A 23,478-nucleotide genomic window follows, 5' to 3' on the forward strand; every position below is an offset into this window, starting at 1 on the left:
GGGAAGTAAAAGCCTAGATTCAGATATTTGGCACTCAACTGTTCACCCAAGAATACTAACAAACACTGCAACTGCAAAATAACCAATGGTGCAAAATATTTTCTTTTGGTTGCAAATTCGCGGAAAGGGAAACGAAATTATACTTTCTTTTTAACATTAAGATTATTAGGAGAAGCAACTCTTGCAAGCCCCACAATGCCAACCAGCCGCCTCAGTTGTTCCAAACTTGAATGCACAACGTACGTATATTCCAAACTGAAAAATGTGGACAACCTAATCTTCTTCTGCCACAAGTCCAAAGAAACATCCAAAGCACGCATTGTCTTGTAAACAAACTAGCTCGTCTCGATCACCACATGCACTTGAGTGAGCAAATTAGGCAGCCCAGGCGTGCACCCAACGCCTTGAGCCCCACTTGTATTAGCTACTGGATGTCTTGGTGGAAAACAACTAGGTCTAGAGTGCTAATCACTTTAATGGCCGGCTAGGTTATAATAAGTCATAATCAGAGGGCCGGCGGAGCCGGTAATCGGGTTTAATTTAGCTAGTTAATCCGACGCCATAATGTGGTTAGTATGCAGTGTTGTGTTGTTTACTTATGTGTATGTTTTGTCTACTAATTTAGCTGATGTAAAGGGACTCGGACAAATATCAGAAATTTCCATCTCAAGGGGCCCCAAAGCTTTGGCTATGCTGATCAATGTGTTCAATATGATAAGGTTGGGATCGTGACTGGTGCTAATCAAAAAGTTGGTTCAGGTCAGAATGGCTATACTGTAAAACAATCCCAGCCGCATGATAGACCTAGGCTGAACCCACTCAGTGATTTCCACACAAACCTACTACCACTTTTGCCTACATATATATTATAATAATGATAAATCTGCTTTCGAACTTTTAATTGCGGATCATTCAATAACTTCTAACTTTATTTTCTCATACAACAAAAAAGGTCGCCTCCTTTCTATAGTGGTGGGTTCCCTGAATGCTGGTTTGAGAAGACATCATATGATCTCAAAAAAGATTAACCGAGCTAACCGACCGCCTTATCCAGCACCGACCAACGACTTGGACAACCTAAAACACTAAGGACATGAAAGAAGCGTGACATAAGCCTTGGTTCTAGAGAGAGAGAGAGAGAGAGAGAGAGAGAATGGTGATGTAAGCCATTGGTTCTAGAGAGAGAGTGAGTGAGTTGCATGCATCTCATTCATTGAGTTTCAATCATGTCAAGCATTTATCTGTTTAGTTATTATATACATTTTTTTCATTTGGATTGCTTTGTTGCTCTTTTCATCTACCCAACAGTTTTAGTTTGGTGGGCCAAACATGAAAGCTCGAACCTAATCCGCGACTTTGCTTGGGTGGCTGTGGCCGAAAGGAGAAGAGTGCTCCACACCTCCCCAACTCTCCCCTCTCATGAGGGGCGGTCAATCTTCAAATTGAAGAGAGAGAGAGAGAGAGAGTTTAGCATCTCTCTTTCCTCTGCAGTGGGGCACTTCTCCACCACGTTGCCGTAACACCTGTGTGTACCAGACTATTATAACAAACCATCACCTTCCCCAAAAGAAAACAGGCAAAAAAAAGAAAAAGAAGAATACCCATTTACAGTGAATCAGCAATGAAGAAGATTGTAGCGGTAACAATACTATGAATGGAGAGATAAAATGATCTTTAGAAGGGAAAAAATGAAAAGAATTCAATGAATCTTTTTAACAGTTTATTCACAGTGGTAATGCCCAGGTTTTCCCCGCCCATCGGTTGGTTTCAGGCCTGACAGATTCAGGCCAATCAAATGGAAAAGAACCAAGAGAGAGAGAGAGAGAGAGGTCGAGGAAAGATGTGGGTGTCTTCCTTGCTAATTCTTTCTTGTTTCTTTGCTGCTGCTTCTCCCTTTCTGTAATTCTTTCAATTATGACAATCCACCAAGGTAGGAAACATGAGCGTTGGCTTCGGCCTTGTGAAGTCGGAGCCGGGTTTGAAGTCTGAGAACTCGGAAGCCGGCTCAGAGTCGTCGGGGGCCGGCAGGTTGAGATCGAGAGTGAATGCATTCTTTGGTTTCTTGGAGTCGGGCGAATCTGAAACGATGCGGTGGCGCCTCATGTGCCCGCCGAGAGCCTGCCCAGATGTGAATTCCGATCCGCAGATGGAGCACTCGTGCACCTTCGGTTTCCCTCCCGCCTTGCCCCCTCCTTGCTGCTGCTGCTGCATCACCACCGCCATGCTTGCCACCTTGAACAACCTGAACCCCTCCTCTTCCGACGGAGCGGCGGCTACCGCCTTCTCTTTCTCTTCTCCGGCCTTGGGCTTCTTGTGGCTAGCCCGGTGCCCCCCCAGCGCCTGGAACGAAGGGAAGCACTTGCTGCACGTCTTGCACTCATACAAATCCGGCCCCCGCTTGCTCACAAAGTTCGTCGCTCGAGCATCCGTCCCCGTCTCCACCGCCCCCCCCGGCGAATTCGGCTTCGGCCCATCCCCGCCGCTCTGAGCCAGGAGAATGAGGCAATTCGCCATGTCCTCGTCTTCCTCGGCGCTGTAGCTGAACTCCGCGGTCGATGTCGTCGCCGCCGGAGATGCCATCACCCGCTCATCACTGGTTGAGCTCGCCATGGCAGGCGCAGGCGACTGCCGGTGCCTCTTGGTCCGCTTCCCCTTCACTATGTGGCTGAGGTCCCCGTGACCAACTTCCATGGCTTCGTCGGTAGCCTCCATACCCACAGCCAGGAAGAACAAGAACAAGAAGTAAAGTCAGAGAAAGAGAGAGAGAGAGAGAGAGAGGAAGGAGGTTGTTGGTGTCTATGGATCTTCCTTGCAGGGTGGATCACCAAGGAGGGGAGGAGTTATTTATAGGTGAGAGAGTGGGTGCAGTCAAAGCCGCCCTCGTCTCCCCCGTGAAGAGTAACCGTGAAAGAGTCCTAGAAGCAAGCAAGCAAGCAAGCAAGCAGGGTTGCCAGATGGTTCCGTTTTCCTTTTTTTATAAGCATGTCTTTTTTATATATAGACCATCCTAAGAAGATAAAAAAAGAAAGAGGAAAAGAATGAAGGGTGGGGAAGTAGTGAAGGAGAGGTAGGGATTGAAGGAAGGAAGTAAGGCTTAGCCTCAGACAGGCAGGCGTAACAGAAAAAGATGCTAAAATTATACACTCGAACAAAGCAAGCAACAACTGCTAGCTTTTCACTAATAATTGCACCCTCCAGGACAGACTAGTATCACAAATATTTCTGCTGCAGTTTATTGGCTTCCAGCGGTTCCGTGAAAGAAGAAAAGTCGGGCTTCCTTTTCGTTGGGTTTTGAGATGGGGAGTTGTTAATTTTGTGGCGCCAGATCGTAGTAATTAATTGACAGACGTCGATGGCTGCAGGGAACCAGTAGATTTCTGGAAACCGCCGTTCTTAGCTTTTCTGCAGATTCTGAATTTAACTAAGACCATCCAAGATGTTGGTATTAAGAGATCTGGACGGTGGTGATGGTCAGATCAACAGCGGGGATTCGCTTTATTTTTTAAACATTTTCTTGTGTTTGTATCTGAAAGGGGAGGAGAGAGTGAGGCACGTACACAACAGTGTCCTTTGCGTGGTTAACCTCAACTCTTTGTGTTTACATCTCTGTGCCATGTGTCGAGAAACAGTAAACGGAAATGATGAAACCATGCATCCATGTTCACCCAACCTGAAAATTCTCACCTCATAAATTTCCAAACCCCAAATAAACAAGGGAGAAGAAAAAAAAGGCAGGGAAAGAAAAGTGGGAAGAGATTCGGTTGGCTTGCAAGCAAACCCGTTCCTTTTTCTTGCGATTCTCTCACACAGGATTGAACTGCAAGCCTGGAAGCCCAGTGGCCCTTCACACCACGTAAAACGCGGTGCTCCACTGCTCCCCAATTAGATTGTTTGTTTATTTAGAGAGAGAAAGAGGTTTTTTCTGCGGGTATTGTGAGAGGGGAGTGGTGGCAAGTCAATGGGGGAGAGAGGTGGTGGTGAGCAGATTCTTGGCGTAATGAATTGCTTCGGTCTCTGGCTTGTTGTTGGTTGCGGGGAGAGAGGGCAGCACGTAAGGGCAAACCCTCCTCCCGCAGTAGGTGGTGGTGCTAATGGTGGAAGCAAGCAAAGCATCCTGTTTGGTGGAAAAAGCATATGTAGATTCTCACTCCTCATCCCCTCTTCTCCTACATCACAATCTCTATCCCCTTTAAATATTATTTCACATAAACAACTTCCTACTGAACCACTACCACTGTCCTGCTACTGTCAACAACCACCCGGGCGCCATTACCAGTGCTGCTAGCTAACTCTCCTGCTAGCTACTAGTGGTAGTGGCAGTAAAATATTCTCCTCTCAATCATGCCTCTCATCGTTCAATTGAAAAAGACGCAAACCTGGCCATCGGTGTCCGTTTAGGGAAGTAGACGAGAAGGGAAATTGGTTAGCAGGTTGGAGTTGAAGGCTCATAAGTGTTGTTAAAAGTAGGAAATGAAGATGAAAATGACCATATGTGTCTGATATTATTGTGGGGGTTCAGCAATTATGTTGCTTAATATAATGGAAAGGTGAAGGTGGGTTAACTGGTATCAATTATGAAAGTAGGGGATGGTTAGAATCGTTTGGTTTGTGGTCCATCTTCTGGATCAAGCTCACTCTAATAAAAATTATTCAAGTTGAAATTAATTAACTATAAAGAAAATCCTTGCATTATTTGTTAATGGTGGTTTACAAGGGATTAAGCGTCACTAATTTGATTCCAGATACACCTTGGAAAGGCATTAAAGAATAGACTTGACTTTTGTTTTTTTTAATACTTCAAGACGAGATGATGATCATTGCATTTGGGTTTCCACAAAATACTAAAAAGAGAAAGCAAACTGAAACTCTGATGGCTTTGTGTGGCAAATTTTGTTCAGTTGCCGATCACAGACGTTTTGGTTCTCTGACAAGAAGATAAAAACATCACCATCTTTTATAATTAAAATTTGTCTCTCGAATCCGTTTCTGACCTTTTCTTTCCCCGATTCCCTCATTCATTATCTTCAGATGAAATGGGATTGATGGAATATTTCTGATAACATTAGATGAATCGGATTGATGGAAATCAGAGAGCGAGATTAGCTATGTCTTTTAATCCGATGCCCAAGTTGCCAGTCCAGTACTACTAAGCAACATGGTTAATGCTAAACCACAACTTAGTTCCTTCCTACTGTTTTTAAAATTTTCTTTGCGAGTTTACTATTATTATAATGGCGAACTAAGTCAAGAGGAAAAGAGCAGTACAGGTTGCACTGGCAGCAAAGTGTTTAGAATAGTACTTCCTGAATACTCGCTCCACTCCTCTCACGTCACCCACGAGAGTTTTAGTTTACTTCTCAGCCACTCATAAACATGTTTGTTGCAACCATGTACCAATCCCCACCCCATTAATTAATCCCAACTTGGCGAAACAAAAATCCCTTCCTCGTAACAGTATTATTGTTGTTACTGCAAAGAATTACCATAGATTGAAGAGTACTCTCTCTGCTGCTTCCTAAAGAAAGAAAAGAGAAAAAAAATGGGGTTGTTGCAGAGGATAATTAGTTACAGAACACTCGCTTGCTTGAGTCCCATTTTGTGGACCATCAGAATTGAAAATTGAAAGGTCCCAGTACATTTCTCTCAGAGAGAGAGAGAGAGATTCCGTATGCGTAGATAATTGGGGTGCATGACACATACAACTTGCTTGGAAAGATGCAAAAGAAACAGTGATAACCTGGCCTAATCTTGGAAGTCTTTCTTTTTTTTTTCCCCCTTTTTTGATGACTGATCATGGAGGTTGTTCATCAGAAATGAAACGGATGCCTTTTTCTGCTACCATTTATGTATGGGCAGCTGATTACATGATCCAATCCACCCCATCAACCATGAAAATTTGCAGAAACTCAAAACCTTTAGTGGTTCTAAAAGTTATTATGATCCTAGGCTTGCATAATTAAGCCTAATCCAAGAGGATAATATTCAGTAATTGGTAGCTCAAAGTTGCAGAAAAACTGAATCTTGTTTACACGATTACTTCAATAAATTGCTTGGGCGGCGAAAAAGGGACCCTCCGCCTGGTCAGATGATTAGTATTTAGAACCTTCAAATTCAAGAAAGTCTGGCAGTTTGGCATTAAGACGCATCTTTTAGCCTAATCTGGCAAGGATCTGCGGCTTACCAATGAAAAGGAAAAGAGTTCCTCTGGAGCTAATCCAAATGACTCGATCGTTCTTAACTAATATACACCACTTGTCAGACTGAAGACAGAGACATCTGCTGCCAGTGAAAAAAAAAAGGGGGAAATTTTTTCTGTGCCCGAAACCTTTTCATCTCTTTGTTAAAGATTGAAACGTCCATGAAGCGGCACTCTTTGCACTTATACTGTTGAGGTAAGCACGACTTTTTGGCAGCTTTTAATATAGCGTGTAGACAACACAGTCCTTGCTCAGCGCCCCCACTAAAACGAGTCTTGGAAGCATGTATTCTTGAGGGCCAATTTTTTTCCTCTACGCCACAAGATGGTCCAAACTCAAGAAAGACTATTTTCTTTTGTTTTCCAAATGTTCTTAAGCCATTTGAATGTCTTTAAGAAAGTTTTTATAACTCTGGTATACGTTCCCAGCACGTTGACTACTTTTTCTTCGTTTTTTTTTCAGAAAATACAGATGTTCTGTTTCATACAGAAGAAGGAAAGATAGAACAGAAGACTTATTTCAGGAATATATTGTGAAACATAAAATGGGGAGTGCCCTGTTCGGTGAAGAAATCTCATTGTTGCTTGTTTTATCCTGCAACAGCACCTTGCAGACCAATTCCCCAAGTCAAGATTTCTTGGCAGAGGATGACAGAATCAGGAACAATCGACTTTGGCAGTGTAGCAAACGCAATTGCTTAAAGCAGAGGTCCAAGTCCATGCTCATAATTTAAAGGTTATAATGCTTTTAACAGAAGCTTCCATCCAGTCTTTCTTTTTTCTCCACAGATTGCTTTCCTAAAAGCAACTTCTGCCTTGTAATTATTCATATGGGTGATCCAGACTTGTTGAGCTCTTCCTTTAAAATCAAACCTCATACTACAATCTCTCTTAAAAGTCTTTAATTTATATTCTCCTTTTCTCTCGATGGACCATCTATATGAAAGTCTTCCCGTCTACCATATAGTGGCAAATCCTGAAACAGTAGACTAAGAAAATCGATTTTGGATTAGATTCGCTGTACCAAGAAAGAGGACAACCTCAAAGCCTGAACCGAAGACCGTTTGCACCCCTAAATACTCAGCTAGCTCATTAATAAAACGAAGTCATTCAATAAAATAATGCAACTCTCTGAAAGTTGCTCACACATCAAACAAGTGCAGATCAATATGATACATTATTGGTAAAAGAATTGCAGGTATTTTTGCGCATTGGACTAGCTCTGATCCTTTGAAGAGTCAATAGAGGAACCATCAAACAGTATCAGCTCAAGCCATAGCCCCACTGTAATTTGCTGGCAAGCTTTATATGGAGAAGCACTAAGTTGTTTCAAGGGCATCAGAACATTAGCGAAGATCCGATGGAAATTGAGACCGGGATGTGTTGGCAACTTTCATAGAAGGCTGGTTTTGATCAACAATGCTAAGCTTATGTTTTGCTTTTAATTACGTTGAAAAGTTAGTTATTTGGATTGAGAATAATTTACCTAAGATAAAATGCTCTGAGAAAAGTTAGTTATTTGCATTGAGAATAATTTACCTAAGATAAAATGCTCTGAGGTTTGGATGCAGTCTAGCTATATACAACGGGCCAGGCTCGAGTAAGGCCCAAATAGGGTCGGACTTGCCCGGCAAAGCTGCCTCGGACCCACTCAGGCCTGGTCTTATAGCGGCTTTTACAGGGTCAGAATCAGTCGGCTTTGTTGATTTCTGCAACGGGCCAAGCCTCGCTGCGAGTGGATACTGCCTAGGGCTGGCGGGCAGTGGCGGAGTCACATGATGGCTGTTGCCGACACCAATATGTTTGTTTATTTGTACATTAATACTTATATTTATTTGATTGTTTATATATATATATATATATATATATATATATATATATATATATATATATATATATATATATATATATATAAAAGCATTAAAGTTATTGAATTAGTGCCTCTCCAGCTAGCCTGATTTAAGTATCTGGACTCGAACCTGTTGCCAGATGGAAGATGAGTAGGTTGGGTAAGCGGTATATAGTGGGGTAAGTGTGCTAGATAATGTGACCGATAGACGGGCTGATTATGTTTAGCATAACTTGGGGTATAAAAAGTCTTCACCCACTTGTTAAAAATAAATAATCAAAATAACGGTAAAAAAACCATGCCCCTTTAGGTAAATAATAATACTAAGAAATATAAGAATAATATTATGTATAATAATCTTAACGGGGGCGTTTGGTGCTTAAATTATATAAGCAGTTTTGGAGATGGAGTGCTTGGGTGACATCAAAATTGGGTTTGAGAAGAACAACTCATTTTCCACACAACATGGTTTTTCTCCATTAAAAAAAAAAGTTTTAGGTGTGTCATTCAAACGTATAAATTCAGAACTCATAAAAAAACTTGATTTCATCAGCCAAGATTTCATAAAATTATCTTAAATAAGGGTGTCATCAAAACCCCATAAAGTTTTTGGTTTTATTTTGGCATTTTGTATCCTGAAGTGACATCTCATCACCTTATTTTTAATTGAAATGCGATTTTTTTTCTCTCTCATGCTGTCGCCATATTTTAAACCAATAATGTCAACTAAAGTATTTCCACCTATTCGAAAACAAAAAAAAAAAAGAAAAGAAAAGAAAAGTGGGTTATTTTCATGTTTTTTGTTCACATTATTACAAAATTAGACAAACCGGAGGTGATAAATTCGCATGAATATTCGTTTAGCTAAAGATGAAGCTTGAAACGGCGGAGTTTAATTCGTTTACAAATAAGCTACAGTGCACGAAAGTTCTGTTGACTCGGTGTATCAGATTCGCGCAAAAAGAAGCAAGAACAGAGTGACCCAAGGTTTGACAGCACAATAATCACCAAAAGCGTCTAATGCATTAGAGCTTGGCTCGAATTTGATGCATCCTCGTCCTGTGATTCCCGTAGATGTGCTCCTTAATGTCCTTATATATACTGGACATGAAAATTTTTGGCATATATATGATCTATAAGGATCTCCAGCGCTACCTTGACTGTTCATTTATGAAGAAGATATGATTTTAAAGAAAAGAAGGGACAAAATTGCACCAAGACCAGTGATTCTACATATAGATAGATCGTCTTCACAAGTTTGTGCAAGAAAGGAACAGTTATGAACAGGAAGGAATTGGATCAATGCCATCTAAGTTCTTGCTTTTACTTGAAAGGAGAGAAGATAGTTGCAGATTCCTTCTTTGAGGAGAACTCTTATGCCTTTAAGACTGTCCTTGACAAAGTGCTGCCAAGCAGGAGAATTCGTCCTCGTCTTGCTTGTACGCTTATTTCAAATCAACCATAGAGCACGTTGCATGTTCGAGGGCCGAACACACACACACACACTGCTCACACTGAGGGGTATTTGGATTATCAACTGAAAAAAAAAAGAAAAGGCATTTTTGGGTATTTAAAAATGCCACTTTTTCTCCATTTTCGTTTTTGTCTTAAAAGCCAAGGGTCTTTTGGTCATTTGGGTGCATGTTGGGGCCGAACTTCTTTGATTCAGCCTACCCTTACATGAGTTGCTTGTACTCAGAGACTTGTTTTCCTTTTTTTTTTTTTTTTCTTTCAGGTCCAGTTTGATGCACATAGGTTTTACTCTCCATCAAGGAAAACTTACCCTTTTTTACGGCTTTTCATACTCAAATCAAACACATGAAAAATTACTTTGCCAAATTACTTCCTTTTTTTTCTTTCACGCCTCTTTTGATGCACAGAGATTTTACTGTGAATCGGAAAAAACTTACCCTTTTTGTACTACTTTTCATACTCAAATCAAACATATGAAAGTTTACCTTGCCAAAATCGATGGATTAGGGTAATTTTACCCTGGAAAAAAAGTCGGACCTCTTCCTATCGATTTTCTTTCATGATAATTTTACTGTTCAAAATTTTATTTTGCCATCAAACCGGACCTCAATAAATTATAATTGTGGTTACGACTCACTCACTGTCAAAGGATTGAGTGCATGTGATTTGGATCGTCTTCTTAAGCACACCCAATTAACATGCCAAACTCAAAGAGAGCTCCTAAATTATATTAGAGAGAGGAAATGTATCCCAAACGCATTTTGACAAGCATTTAAAGCATATACCATTTTTCCATTTCTAACACACCTTGCTGTTGTAGCACACTTAGTCCTGTATAGATCTTCAACCCTCGTTTCTTTCTCTCCCTGCAACCAGTTGAGTAGGGTGACGTGTAGTAACCACTTCTACAAGAGCAATGGTGCATAAAGACAAGTGAGTTCCGTTCCGTGTATGCTGGGGGACAAGTAGCTTAAGCAACTGCATTCCTACACAAGCAATTTTTTTTTTTTTTTTTGTATTTTTTAGGTACTCAAAATTGTATATATATATATATATATATATATATATATATATATATATATATATATATATATATATATATATCACTGGCTACAACTACCACTCGCCTACCGGCTACCAACACACAAGTTATATGAGGATGGCCTACCATTCTGTTCACAGGGCACCCACCGTCTTACTTTATTGAAGAAAACGTTTTTCTGGTTCTTCTTATGCCAAAAAAAAAAAAAAAAAATCTAACCTCCCGCAATCATCGCCAACCGTGAAGTAGGCACACCTTTTCCAATCGACATTAAGTAAAATCTCATGTAAATAAAGCCAAGAATCTCCTTTGGCCCTTTGGGAGGTGGAGTCGATCGAAAGAGAGACGGGAACTAAAAATTTTCGTTAAATTAGTTTCCAGAACGTAGTCGAAATAGCTCATCTTCACCTGAATTTTCATTTCCATTTTTCAGGTCGCTGCTGCTTATGAACGAAGCTGTTGTTAGATTGGAGCGGCCATTTTTTCCGGCCAAAATCTCTTTCTAGCCGTCTGGTCTGGAAGTTCAACTGCCAGCAAATTGCTCAAGAACATAATGGAGGGGTCATATTTACAGAGATTATTCGAAAACGTGCGTCTCTTAGATCAGCAAGTCCTAATACATGACATGCACCTGCTACGTGATCAGTAACTTACTTGCGGTGTATAAAAAGGTTTGATGTGGCAGAGAGTCGCTTTCACATACATGAAGCACATAATTATATGTTGCCTAAACGGCAGTCCAATGCTCGGCCATCAGAAAAATTTCTTCTGTATTTATGTGATAGAAGCACCTTTCCCATGTGCTTGCCGTTAACGCAGAGCTCCATCTAGCAAGCCGCGGGGTTGCCAAGATCACGCTCTCGTGAAGGGCGTTGAGAAAGCGATATGCCGTGTTGGAATTGGCATTTGCCAAATCCACTGTCGATGGCTATGCTTATTGGAAAAGCACTGTTCTTCCCAAACAATAAATGTTGCCGCCTTTGAACGGAGGCCGGCGTAGGAACGAGGGTGTTGAATCATTTACGCAAAGCGTGTTGGCAATTGCCACCTCGATCTGGGTGTCGTTGCATGAATTTTCTTTCGGTTTCTAATGGTGAGAGACAAATTACTAATGCTTTCTGAATGATCTTGGGATCAAAGATGATGTCATTTGAGATTCATGCTGCTGTGAAATTCATCGATTTAGACCAAATGGGCCGATTTGAAAACTTTATTGTTTTAGTTCTGAAATTGTGTGTTGTATATATATTATTCTAATTAATTACTTTTGAAAACTTAAATATGAAAATACCCATTTTATCTGTGCATACTGGTTCAACTGATATGGGCATGGGAAAGATATGGAGATTTTAATCTGCCAGATGGTCGGCCGACTGCCTGCTGGGGTCCATAACAGCGTTGTAGAAATGGGCTTGAATTGACCAATTTGAAGGACGATGATGTTTCACCAGATACATGGGCGCCACATGGTAGGTATTAGACTCTCACATACCAAATTTTAATGAGTATTTATTTTGGTTGTCAATTTGAATGAGATCCACAGTAGAAATTAAGTTGCAAGTATAAAGCCAAGTTGTTTCTTTAAGAACTCAGAATAACTTTCAAAGAAGGAAAGTGAGGGGGGAAGAGAGAGAGAAAGAAAGACGAGGAAACAACTTAGTATTGTTAAACAAAACTTCTTGTCTCATTTGAGAGGTGTTTTGGTTTCTTGAAAAACAACTTGGCTTTTATATTTGCAGTTTAATTTTTACCATCCAATCTCATGAGAATTGATCGCATGAATGATTCTATCAAGTCTGGTACAAGAGAGCCTATTTTCTTATATATAGGCATCAAGAGTTTGATAATTACCTGTTTTCTTTATATATATATATATATATAGGCCGATTTACTGATCCAGTAACTTAACTGCTTCGATTCAATTTCCAAATTTGAGGAACAATGGTTGACAAATGATATGCACATGCATTGAAATCATTGTTTTCATTTGGCTTTCGAATTATAAATGTGCACTGTAGACATAGGTATAAAGGCACGAGGAGAGATCCCCGAGGAGCTGAATGTCGGTGCCAACGCTTCAAAATCTTTCCTTCTTCTTCTATCTGCCAATGTTAATGACATTCATAATTTGGAATCCTCTCTCTCTCTCTCTCTCTCTCTCTCTCTCTCTCTCTCTCTCTCTTTGGAGAATGGCTGCCTGTTCAGGCTGGGGGTGCAAAGGAAGGTATCTGTTTGTGTGTGGGAGGGTGTATTTTTGTGTGAAAGACAGAGAGAGAGAGAGAGAGAGAGAGAGAGAGAGAGAGAGAGAGAGAGTGCAATTCTTCCTTGTGGCGTTGAGATACAGTAGAGGGATCTCTCTTTGCTAGAAGAATGCATATCAAGTTGATTATGGAGGTTACATGTGCCTCCCATTGACTCCCTTTTATCATTTCAATTGATGGGCACCAACTAAAAAAAGCAAAGCATGTTTTCTTATTCATTACTTTTACTTGTAAGAAAGCAAACTCAACTGTAGGAAGGTTACCTTTAGTTTCTTCGTTTTCTCTGAAGTAATCCAAATTTATAACGAATCTGCTTTTATGATGTAAAGTTCTTGTCATGGCAATATCCTTGCATCATGCAATTTCTCGCCTTTATAGAACAATTGAATATTCTTACCAGTGCTGCATTTTTCTCAAGAAGCCAACAATTGAAACGATAAATAATATACTTAAATAGCAATTTGGAACTTTCTTGTTCGCATTACAAAATGCAGGTGTCACTATTCAGTTTAATAATCTTCTTTCAAGTGCCAATCTGATGCAGAAGAGTATCTTTCAATTGATTTTTAAATTTCAGAAGTTGTCAATCTATGTGCAAGTCAACTGAGTGATCTAAAACAGCACCAAGATCATGAATGTCGAGTGTTCGCTTGTCTTCTTAAATTTTTTGTTCACTAATGGTTAGGCACTTCACTTCTAAACCACTTACCTAGACAATAATTTTTTTTTTTACCCCGGTCATACGTGCATTTGCGCTTTGAGGAAATGCACTTGGGCAGATGCAGGCTCTTAGTTTCATGGCATTCATAGACCACTTTCTGGAAGTTGGAAATCATTTTGCAGTAGATCATAATCTTAAGTCCCGTTTTAGTAGAGATCTGCCCATGTTTTCTTTAGATGGTACAAATTACCACTAGGAGCTGATGGATGATACTGACCAAAAAGGAGGACTTAAGAAGCCCTTGAATGTGTAATGTGACTGATCATCACATCTCCTCTCTTCATTTTTAAAATAATGCAGACTTTGAATTTATTGTTTTCTTCGTGACATCAACTCTATGAAGCCTGAACTCAAAGGGTTGACAAAGTGAGGTGCGCCTTCGCTGTCATATAGATTAAATTGCTCACTGCTTACGCGTGATGAAGATTTAAGTGTGCAACTTGGATTTGAAGAAATATATCCAACGGTTTTACCGCTGCTTTGAAGATGGTTTAGGTGTGGAGTCTTGCTTTGGACTCTTCCAGGCCTAACTTTTTTTTTTTCCCTTAATGTTTTATCCCTTCATATTTATGCATTTTATTTCAACAGTTTCTCCAAGAACAGTACCGCAAGCTCTTCTTTTGCTGAGAGAATTATGCAAGACTAATTCTAATATATATATGCATTAAAAGATTCGGGCAGACTCATAGGACATTATAACACAATGTTTTATGACGCTACTCCAATCTTTGGAATAAGTTCATGATACAATAACAAGCCCCGTGTTTCTTTTAAGCCCCGTGTTTCTTTTTATGGTTCGTTTCAGTTTTTACTGCGATTGCATAGTGAGATAAAAATTTTGAAAGTCTGAAGAATTATACATGTAGGTATTAGGCCTGGGCATCGGGCTGGCTTGACCCAATAAGAGTGGGGCCCGAGTCGGCCAGATGCCCGAAACCCGAACCCAGATTCAGCCCGATGCCCAAAACCCGAGTCACGGCTAGGCCTGGTTAAATAAAAAATATTTTTAAATATAAAATTTATTTTTAATAACAATATATATATTATTAATAAAATAAAAATAATCTTAAAAACTTATCGAGCTGAATCAAACCCAGTTGGATACCGGGCCCATTGCCCACCTCTATCAATAGGTATATGACCATCTTTTAGCTTTTCATCACAAACAAAAAATGCTCTACCGTGAGGAATCAAACACTTGACTTGTGTGTTTTTGACGAAATAATGTTCCTTCAAATCCACGAAATATGGGATCAACCAATCCTAGAGCTCGCAAGTATATCCCCAGTGTGATGAGAAGACTCAGAGTTTATTTAATTTACCTAAGGACGAAATTAATGATTTCCTCTTAACGGAAAGAGCCCGTATCCATAATGGTCCAATTGAGTTAGTTAATGTACAAAAAAACTGTAATTATTTAAAGGAACTCGGTACTTTCATAAAAGCTTCCAATAGAGATCGATGGCCGCCAACCTCGGTGACTATGGCTCAAGTTCTGTTAATATGTATATGTTCATCATTGTTTTGAACCCAACCTCGTTTTAGATGCAGCACGTACCGTGTCAACAGCTTTGTCCTGCCCCGTCAAGTGCTCATATTGGCGAACAGGGGAAGTTCACGACTGTTCAGCAGGGAAGAATATTCTGTCCTTATAGATATCATGGGAAACTGATAAACTTGGAACTTCTATAAAAAGATAAGCTGCATAACCTCTGTGAACAATTTTGGTGGACGTTTGTGTACTCAAACATCCTCAAGAATCAAAACTTGTGACCTTGAGACATCTAATTCTCATATATAAGAAAATAAAGAGGCAGCTTGGATAACAAAAGCGCCTCAGCAGGAAAAAGGAAGAAAAGGTATTCTCCTAATCCATATCGGAATTTAGACTATCAGCAAACAGCTGGATTATTCGCTGCATCCTCTAGAACGCGCCTTACTTCTGTGCCTGGATCTGAGAGTTCGGCAGGAATCTGTCATGCACATCAATTAGATGAGACTCAACGCAATCAGGTAGAAAAACGTGACAAAAAATGTATTCCTGCAAACCTTTCCAAAGATGTTAATTTTGTCATGAGATGCACCGACAGACAGTAAGTAGCGCACAACGTCTAAATGCTCTCCCCTTGCCGCATGATGAAGAGGCTATATATATCAAGCAAAAAGGTGGTCTTATCGTGAGAATACTGGTCAGGCGCAAATAGAAACGATTACTTATTATTTTCAAGTCTAACTCACTGTGTCACCCTCTGCATCAACTGTATTCAGCATTCGCTTCACAGCATCTGAATTGCCAGCTGAGTTGACTAGGAGCTGAACAATTTCAGTGAAACCTGCAGGTAAGGCAGCCAAAAAAGAGGAAAGAAAAAAAAGAATGAATCAGCATTGGGAAACTCTTCTCCATCTCGATGAAGCTCAAGTCCAAACATCCAATATTGCAAGCAGTCAATCAACCACCGTACTGACTCTTAACCAACTCAGCTGGTCAATTTAAGAGCTCCAAAGAAATAATAACATAATAATGAGAATGTGAAAGTACAGTTCATGAAACAAACGCTCACCTCCAGCACAAGCATCATGAAGAGGAATAGCCCCATCCTCATCCTTAACCTCCAGATTAGCCCTTCTTTCCAAGAGTAGCTAGTAAAATGAAGAACCCTCAGCCACACTGAACAAAAATATGAAAGGTTTGACTTCAAGAGTTTCTCAAACCTGAACGCATGGAAGATGGCCGTATAGGCACACCAAATGCAGAGCACTGTCTCCATCTTCCACTGGATCATCAACACTCCCATTCCAATTCTCTGCATTTCAGAGAAAAATAGGATTATTAAACCATATACAAGGATCAGTTTATAGAAACAATCAACGAGCAAAGTGCAATAAAACAAGCTGAACTATTGTACAATAAAATCCCAGATACACCCTTAAATGATAAATGGTTTTCCACTTTCCAGCAACCTACAAGGAAATATTATCACAATCGCATCCAGGCAGGGTTGAACAGAGCACTAAGTGAATTTTGGAGAACAGTTTGCAGAAGGTTTGCATTGCAGGTCATGAGATCACTAAAACAGCCCCTTCTGACTATAGGCTAGCTCATGTTAAACATAACTATGCCAAATAGGAATAGTGAACCAAAAGATGGCTTCCCAGATGTGTGGCGAATCTATCAGTGATTCAATGACAGGAATCAAATTGTTGGTTGCCCCATCGGAGCCAAGCTCGCACGTGTGTGTTGTCAACTCAGATGCAGTGACAATTGTGGCAAGTCAGCGTAACCGAGCAATATATACATGTCGTTTTTCTTTCATTCTCTTGTGACTGTGATGATGATGATGATAATCTGGTGAGGCTCAGGTTATCAGACACAAACAGTTGGTTCTCTTCTAAATGGCATTTTACTAATTTCCTAACCAACTTTAAGTTGGGAGTCAGTTGTCACCACAGTCACTAATAATATCATTTGTGGTAATTTCTTGGTATGGTTCTTTTCTAGAGCTATTCCAGTAAGTGCTTTTCTCAGTAAAATATCAAAAAAATCTCAAAAATTTTAAAGCTTGAAAGAAAATATAAAGCTATAAACCAAAGGAAAAAAGCATAAAAATTATAAAGAAACCAGTAATTAAAGAAAAAAGATAAAGTAAACAAAACAAAAATAAAAATCACACAATGGAAAACATAAGTAGACACTTTCGAAAGTTCAAGAAAAATATCAGGAATATCTCAGGATAATATTGTGGTAGGGTTGCTTTTTCAAATTTTGCTCATATTTTGAAATATTTAGGATTTTTTTTCAATATTATCGGCTGGCTTTTAAATGGCAATAATATTGAGATACTTTTAAAATATTGAAGATTTTTTTTACTATGGTTATTGTACTGACACTACTGAAAGGTGTTCAATTTGCTTATATATATATATATTTATATACACATATATATATTATATCTGTGTGTGTGAGTATCACCCTTTCTGCACCTGCACTCACATTTTTATGGGAAAAGCCCCATTCGCATCCACATCATGCACCTGTGTGACATAGATATATGCACTTGGACATACACCAGTATGTGGTGGTGACACCTTAAATGGCAGACCAACACAGCGCTCAAGCCCTCTTGCATCGGAAATGGTGCCAGGAATCTAAGCCCTAACTACCACCAACCACTATCTCTCACTAACTGAGAAATTTAGAAGTATTTTTGACCACATACTTTGCTACTTCTAACAAAAAGTTAACCAACAGAACTGCCATTGTACAAGCTGGGCATGATCACCAAAGTGGATTGGGAATTGAAGGAGGAGGAATGAATCAAACTAACTAATGCAGTCCTTAATAGGGAATTGCTAATAGGAACAGTGTGTTCTTTGGAACACAAAGTTTTATGAAAGCGTCCCAAACAGGGATATTGTTGGAATTGGCAAAGCATCATAATTTTTTTTTTCTTTATACCTTCTTTTTCCAGAAGCAACACAAACAAACTACAGAACAATAAGAATCGACTGATAGAGGGAGGAATGTGACTTCATTCCTAGCCTGTATTTGCGAACATGGAAATGCTTATACAAGAGTTAGTAAATAACCGTTTAATCATATGAATGTTAACACCAAGCGGTTGAACCTTTGTTTGCTATGCTATGCCTTTCATAGGCCTAAATGCACAACACCAAAAAAGGTTTCTACATGCAAGCAAAAATATAGGATTATAGACAAATGAGGAAATTCATTATTCTATAAGTATTATTTGTATACAGGTGAAAACACTGTCCTATACTCCTATTCCTAGAAGATGCACTCACTATCTATATTTCAATATGTGAATAGGTTTGTTGTATTTGTAGGCATCACACAGACACCCAACATGTAAATTGATCATTAAGCATTTAGCGCTAAGAAATAGGAAGTGCGCAAAATACCATGGTCCTCTAGAGTAGGAAAGGACCACAAATATCACATGTGCCGAAAAGTTGGTAGAAGCCATAAGTTAACAATTGGAAACATTTATAGTTCCATGCAACAAGTTCTGGTAGCTTTGAGAATAGAAAAGACATTATCTCCAGAAACCGACATGACAGTTGCATGAACAATATGAGGATAACCTTCAATTTCAACAGCAAAAGCACTAACGGCTCAAAAAAATAATCTCATCCAGTTACTAAATGTCCAAAAGTAGCATCTGGTATCCATGTTGCATCGAGCACGACCTACGTTAAGAACTTGCTGACATGGACATACGTCATAGTGACCAGAAGCATATAGCGTATACCAGGTTTAAGGGTTCCAATGCCTATCCAATTAAAAGTATAGTGCTCAAAGATCTAGGACCTTAAGCAAGGCCTTACATTTCAAATTAGGTATTGAAAACGAGATTACTAAGCTAATATCCAAGCCCTTCTTTACAGTAGATATTAACATTTCATTGCACTGTTTTAGGAGTTCAGTGCAGACAATCATGCTTACCAAGCACGAGACCTAGGAAATGTGCTGTTGCACATTACAAAAGAAGTGATCAAACGCCCCGCTAAACAAAGAGAGACTACTGCTATAGGACTAGATACTGTTCTAATGCCCCGTTGTTGAACTCTGTTCCACATTCTCATGCCGACCTGACTCCTGTGCCACTTTTCTTCGAACTTGGATGTGCTCCAACTCAAATACAAAGCTAGGGCAAATTCGTATCTTGTGATTTCCGCTTTGTATTGCAGCATTCCAGATCACAAAATCTTTATATATCTAAACAATCCTTTAACCACTTACAACGAAACGATGGCAACTAGGGATGTCGCGTTTGAGGGCAAACGTACAAAAAAAAAAAAAAACCAATTAATCCTGGCTTATCTGGATAAACAGATGACACCAAATGAGTGGGTGAATGAACAAAGTGAAGACCACGCCCTTGTCAACATACATTCCCAATTTCTACATACTCTTTCAACATAGACCAAGCCAGCTAATTTTTTTTTACGATCAATTGCTTCACGCGATACACACGAAAGCCAGGGCCTCAACTAAGATAGAAAGGAGAATGAAAGACAGAGAGTCACACCGAGAGCGGCGCGGAGGCCTTCGACGTCGCCGGACTCCGCTGCGGTGGCGATGTCGACCAGTTCCGGAGAGAGCTCCTGCGGGCGAGACAAGTCGACCCACTCTTCTCCTTCATCGTTGTCGTCGTCCTCCTCCATGAGCCCGTTCAGTCTACCAGGAACAGCCATGTTGTTCCCACGCTTCCCAAGCCCACGGAATTCGCGATTCGCCTCTTTCTATTGACAATGAAGAGAAGGAGGAGGCGGCGGCGGAGGGCCTGCTTTGTGAAAATATGCCGGGAAAGAACGAGCAGCTTGCAACTCTCCATGCGGCCCCGACCCATATATCTCGCATGAGGCTGCCGTCTACCCGTTCGATTCTACGCGCTCTCTCTCTTAACTGGATCTTGGGGTTGTCAGTGGTTCGGGCATGGACCGGTTCCAATGGTACCATATCCGACTCGCTTCTTTATAAAAGCCGGCCGCGTTCTCCGCCCCCGAGCATTGGGCAAATCCGTGGTCCTTCTCTTCCGTTTTCATTTCTTTTCCTCTCTTCGTTCTTGCGGGTTTTCTCGCTATCCCTCTCTCATGTCGAGAAGAGGGGACACTGATAATGGTGTGAGGATCGCCTCCGCGGTGGAGCTCCCCGATAGAGAGCACAACGGCGGCCACCGTCGTTACGATCCGGTGCCGTCGCCTGACAGAGGTACGCCGCCTTCCCATCTCTCGTTTTCTGATCATGATCGCTCCTCTTCAGATTCCGATGGAGAGACCTCCCGTCGCGCCTACCGCCGGTGCTCACGGAGTCCGTCTGAGGGCGATCGCCGGGAAACCTTAACCCGTTACCATAAACCTTCTGTTGCTGCGGATCGGCGCGAAGTCTTAGCTCGTGGGTCTGATGAGAATTTCCGTAACCCTAGTGTGGATGATTGTTATGTTTCCCCTGCTCGTGGTTCCGGCCGCGGCTCGGGTAGCCCGTATCTGGATGGACGGCGTGAAACCCTAGATCGACATTATGGAAGACGTTCCCCTAGCCCTAATTTTCGCGAGCGTGGGAAGACCTTGAGTCGCAGATCGGAACGCCTTTCTCCTAGCTACGAACGGTACGAAACCCAGGCCGCTAGGTCTGGACGTCGTTCCCGTAGTCCTGGTTTCAGCGACCGTTTTCCTAGCCATGGTCGAAGTGAGAAAGATGATTACTGGTACGAGCAGGGTACGGATAGGAAAGAAAATGGGCGTGGAAGCCCTACTTCGAGAAAGTTTCATCGTCATGGCGACGGATACAGGAGGCCTTCAAATCAGTCAAGGTTTCTGGATAGGGGGTCTCGATTGTCAGAATCTGAGGGGGAAGACGAGGATCTCAAGGGATTGAATTTCCATGAGTACAGGCGGCTTAAGCGGCAAAAACTGAGAAAGAAGCTGAAGAATTGCATCTGGAGAGTGACTCCGAGCCCTCCACCCGACTGGAGGGGAAGATTGGACTCACCGGCTCAGGATGACAAGACAGCTAGTGCATACCAGGACGGAAATTGTGTTGTGGATCGAAAGGATGGCTCTTTGGTCGATGGACGTAAAATGGATGCAACGGTTAAAGGGAAGAAGCCGGAGGATACCAAGAAGTCGGCCAGTAACCCCGCAGATTCCGATAGTTCGGGTGAGTCCGCTTCTTCATATTCTTCCTCGGAGTCGGACAGAAGCATCTCGCCTCGTGCGGCAAAGCGGAAGAAAGGACAATCTTCTAGGCGGAAGAGCAGATCTTCCACCAGGAAAAGCAAGAAGAGCAAGTACGATACGGAATCCGACTCCGACGAGTCCTTCAGTTCGACAGATGAATCGAGTGACGAGGAGCAGAAGGTTAGAAAGAAGAAGTCCGGAAGCACTTCGTCTCGTAGGCAGCAGTCGAAAAGCAAAAGAGGTAGTCGAGCAACTGGGAGCCACCGGAGGAGAAGAAGGGGTAGGGATGACAGTTCCGAGAACACTGAAAGCGAGGACGATTCTGAGCCGTCCCGGAAGCAGAAGAAGACGATGAAGGAGAAGAAGTTGGACGCCGGGTTTAACACGGATGAATCTCTTAGTTTGACAGAGACCTCGGGTGATGAAGTGGAAAAGAAGAGCTCAGGGAGTGTTCGAGATCGACTGCAGTCGAAAGACGAGAGGAGCAATCGAACAAGTAGGAAGAAGAGGAGGAACAGCAGGGGTAAGGATTCTGATGATACTGGAAGCGAAGGCGATTCTAGTTTTGATTCCTCCGACGATCAAAGTAAGTCTAAAAAGAAGAAGAGTAAGTCGAAAACATCAATCTCGTCATCTCATTCCAAGAGAAGAAGGACAAGGCACGCTTCGGATTCCGACACAGCTTCCAAATCAGATGGATCTTCAGATTCAGACTCTGGTGCTCACGAAGAAAAAGAAGCTGAACCAAGAGCAGCCGAGACCGACAGCGAAGTGCTCAAATTCAAGGAATTGATAGAATCGCAGAAGAAGCCTGCTTCAGCGTTGGACAATGAACCCTTCGTTGGGCCTGCTCCTTTGCCTAAAGCCGAGGGGCATATCAGCTATGGTGGAGCTCTCCGGCCTGGAGAAGGAGACGCCATTGCTCAGTATGTGCAGCAAGGTAAGCGTATCCCGCGGCGAGGAGAAGTCGGTCTGACGGCAGAAGAGATTCAGAAGTTCGAGAGCTTGGGCTATGTCATGAGTGGAAGTCGGCATCAACGTATGAATGCTATTCGTATCCGGAAGGAAAACCAGGTTTACAGTGCAGAAGACAAGCGGGCGCTGGCTATGTTCAATTACGAGGAGAAATCTAAGCGTGAGCACAAGGTCATGTCCGATTTGCAGCGCCTTGTACAGCGACATATCGACCAGGAGTCCAAGACATGATCCTTTTTTGGTTTTAAATGCAAACTTGAACATGGTATGCTATTTTGTGTACGCTTGTTGGCCCGTGCTGTTAGTCAATGAGCGTTCTTAATTGTTTAATCTGTTGAGCTTGAAATGGTCTTCCTTTCCAGGGAAAAGGAAAAACATCACCCAGAAAGAGTGTAAATCAAGATCATGTTGAGGATACACGCTAGTCGCTCTGACACCAATTGATGACATCAATTAAAAGAAAACTGGGCATGTAATCTTATCCAGGAGAATTTTACTGGTAAACGAGCAATGGAACTGATTCAATTATGGAAAATGTGTTTTTTTATTCTCTCTGTTTTTCTCGACATTCTCAACTATAGAAAATGTGCCTTTTAATTCTTTCTGTTCTTCTTGACATGAAATGCCATCTCACTATCACATGCCACAGTGGTTGTCATAAGTTTTCATGACTTTGGGTTCTCGTATTCTAAAGCCAATTACGGATACAAATTACAGTTCCAGAGAACAAAGTAAGATTGTTAATTATGTTCGGGAATCGGTTGAAGAACACATGTACAGCAATAAAAACAAGCTGAGCTATGTTAACGTTACAAATTCTAGCAATGTTTTCAAGCATGAATCAGATGGCAGATCGTTCCCACTTTCCAGCAACCCATGAAATATTACCACGATTGCAACCAGGCAGAACTGTACGGAACCCTCATTCGTATTTTTGTGTCTGAGACCAAAGAATAAGCAAGGGGGAGGAGGGGAAGGGGGAATGACGGCTAACTAATGACGCCAATTGAGCGTATTTCCAAACTCAAACTATGGGCTGAAAGCAATGCTGGTGCCGCTTCTGGATCTAAATACAGAACAGGTGAGTGTAAGCAGTCGATCCAATGTCGATCATGCAATCAGTTTGCTCGATCTGATGACACCCACACTATGACGAAGCGATAGTGCGGAAAATGAGGCGGTGAGTCCCTCGGGAACGTGGGGTCATAAACAGGGTCCAGATAAAGGCGGCGTACTTCATCCGCGGGGCCAAACTGGAAA

At 41.4% G+C, this 23,478-nt stretch overlaps 3 protein-coding genes across 3 annotated transcripts; 1 reads left to right on the forward strand and 2 right to left on the reverse strand.

The window, feature by feature from the left end:
- Nucleotides 1-1,582: 1,582 nt before the first annotated feature.
- On the reverse strand, nt 1,583-2,956 carry LOC116252333 (zinc finger protein ZAT5-like). The gene has a single exon (XM_031626509.2). It carries the CDS (start codon nt 2,710-2,712, stop codon nt 1,909-1,911), a length of 804 nt encoding a protein of 267 aa, XP_031482369.1. The 5' UTR covers nt 2,713-2,956; the 3' UTR covers nt 1,583-1,908.
- Nucleotides 2,957-15,205: 12,249 nt separating this feature from the next.
- On the reverse strand, nt 15,206-19,869 carry LOC116253098 (uncharacterized). The gene is made up of 6 exons (XM_031627861.2): nt 19,593-19,869; nt 16,255-16,346; nt 16,104-16,182; nt 15,781-15,875; nt 15,592-15,687; nt 15,206-15,515 (listed from the first exon to the last, which is right to left on the reverse strand). Exons 1-6 carry the CDS (start codon nt 19,756-19,758, stop codon nt 15,435-15,437), a joined length of 609 nt encoding a protein of 202 aa, XP_031483721.1. The 5' UTR covers nt 19,759-19,869; the 3' UTR covers nt 15,206-15,434.
- Nucleotides 19,870-20,070: 201 nt separating this feature from the next.
- LOC116253348 (uncharacterized) lies at nt 20,071-22,765 on the forward strand. Its single transcript, XM_031628123.2, has one exon. It carries the CDS (start codon nt 20,158-20,160, stop codon nt 22,447-22,449), a length of 2,292 nt encoding a protein of 763 aa, XP_031483983.1. The 5' UTR covers nt 20,071-20,157; the 3' UTR covers nt 22,450-22,765.
- The last annotated feature ends 713 nt before the right edge of the window (nt 22,766-23,478 follow it).

Source organism: Nymphaea colorata, chromosome 4 (genome assembly GCF_008831285.2).
Source record: "Nymphaea colorata isolate Beijing-Zhang1983 chromosome 4, ASM883128v2, whole genome shotgun sequence".
Classification (NCBI taxonomy): domain Eukaryota; kingdom Viridiplantae; phylum Streptophyta; class Magnoliopsida; order Nymphaeales; family Nymphaeaceae; genus Nymphaea; species Nymphaea colorata.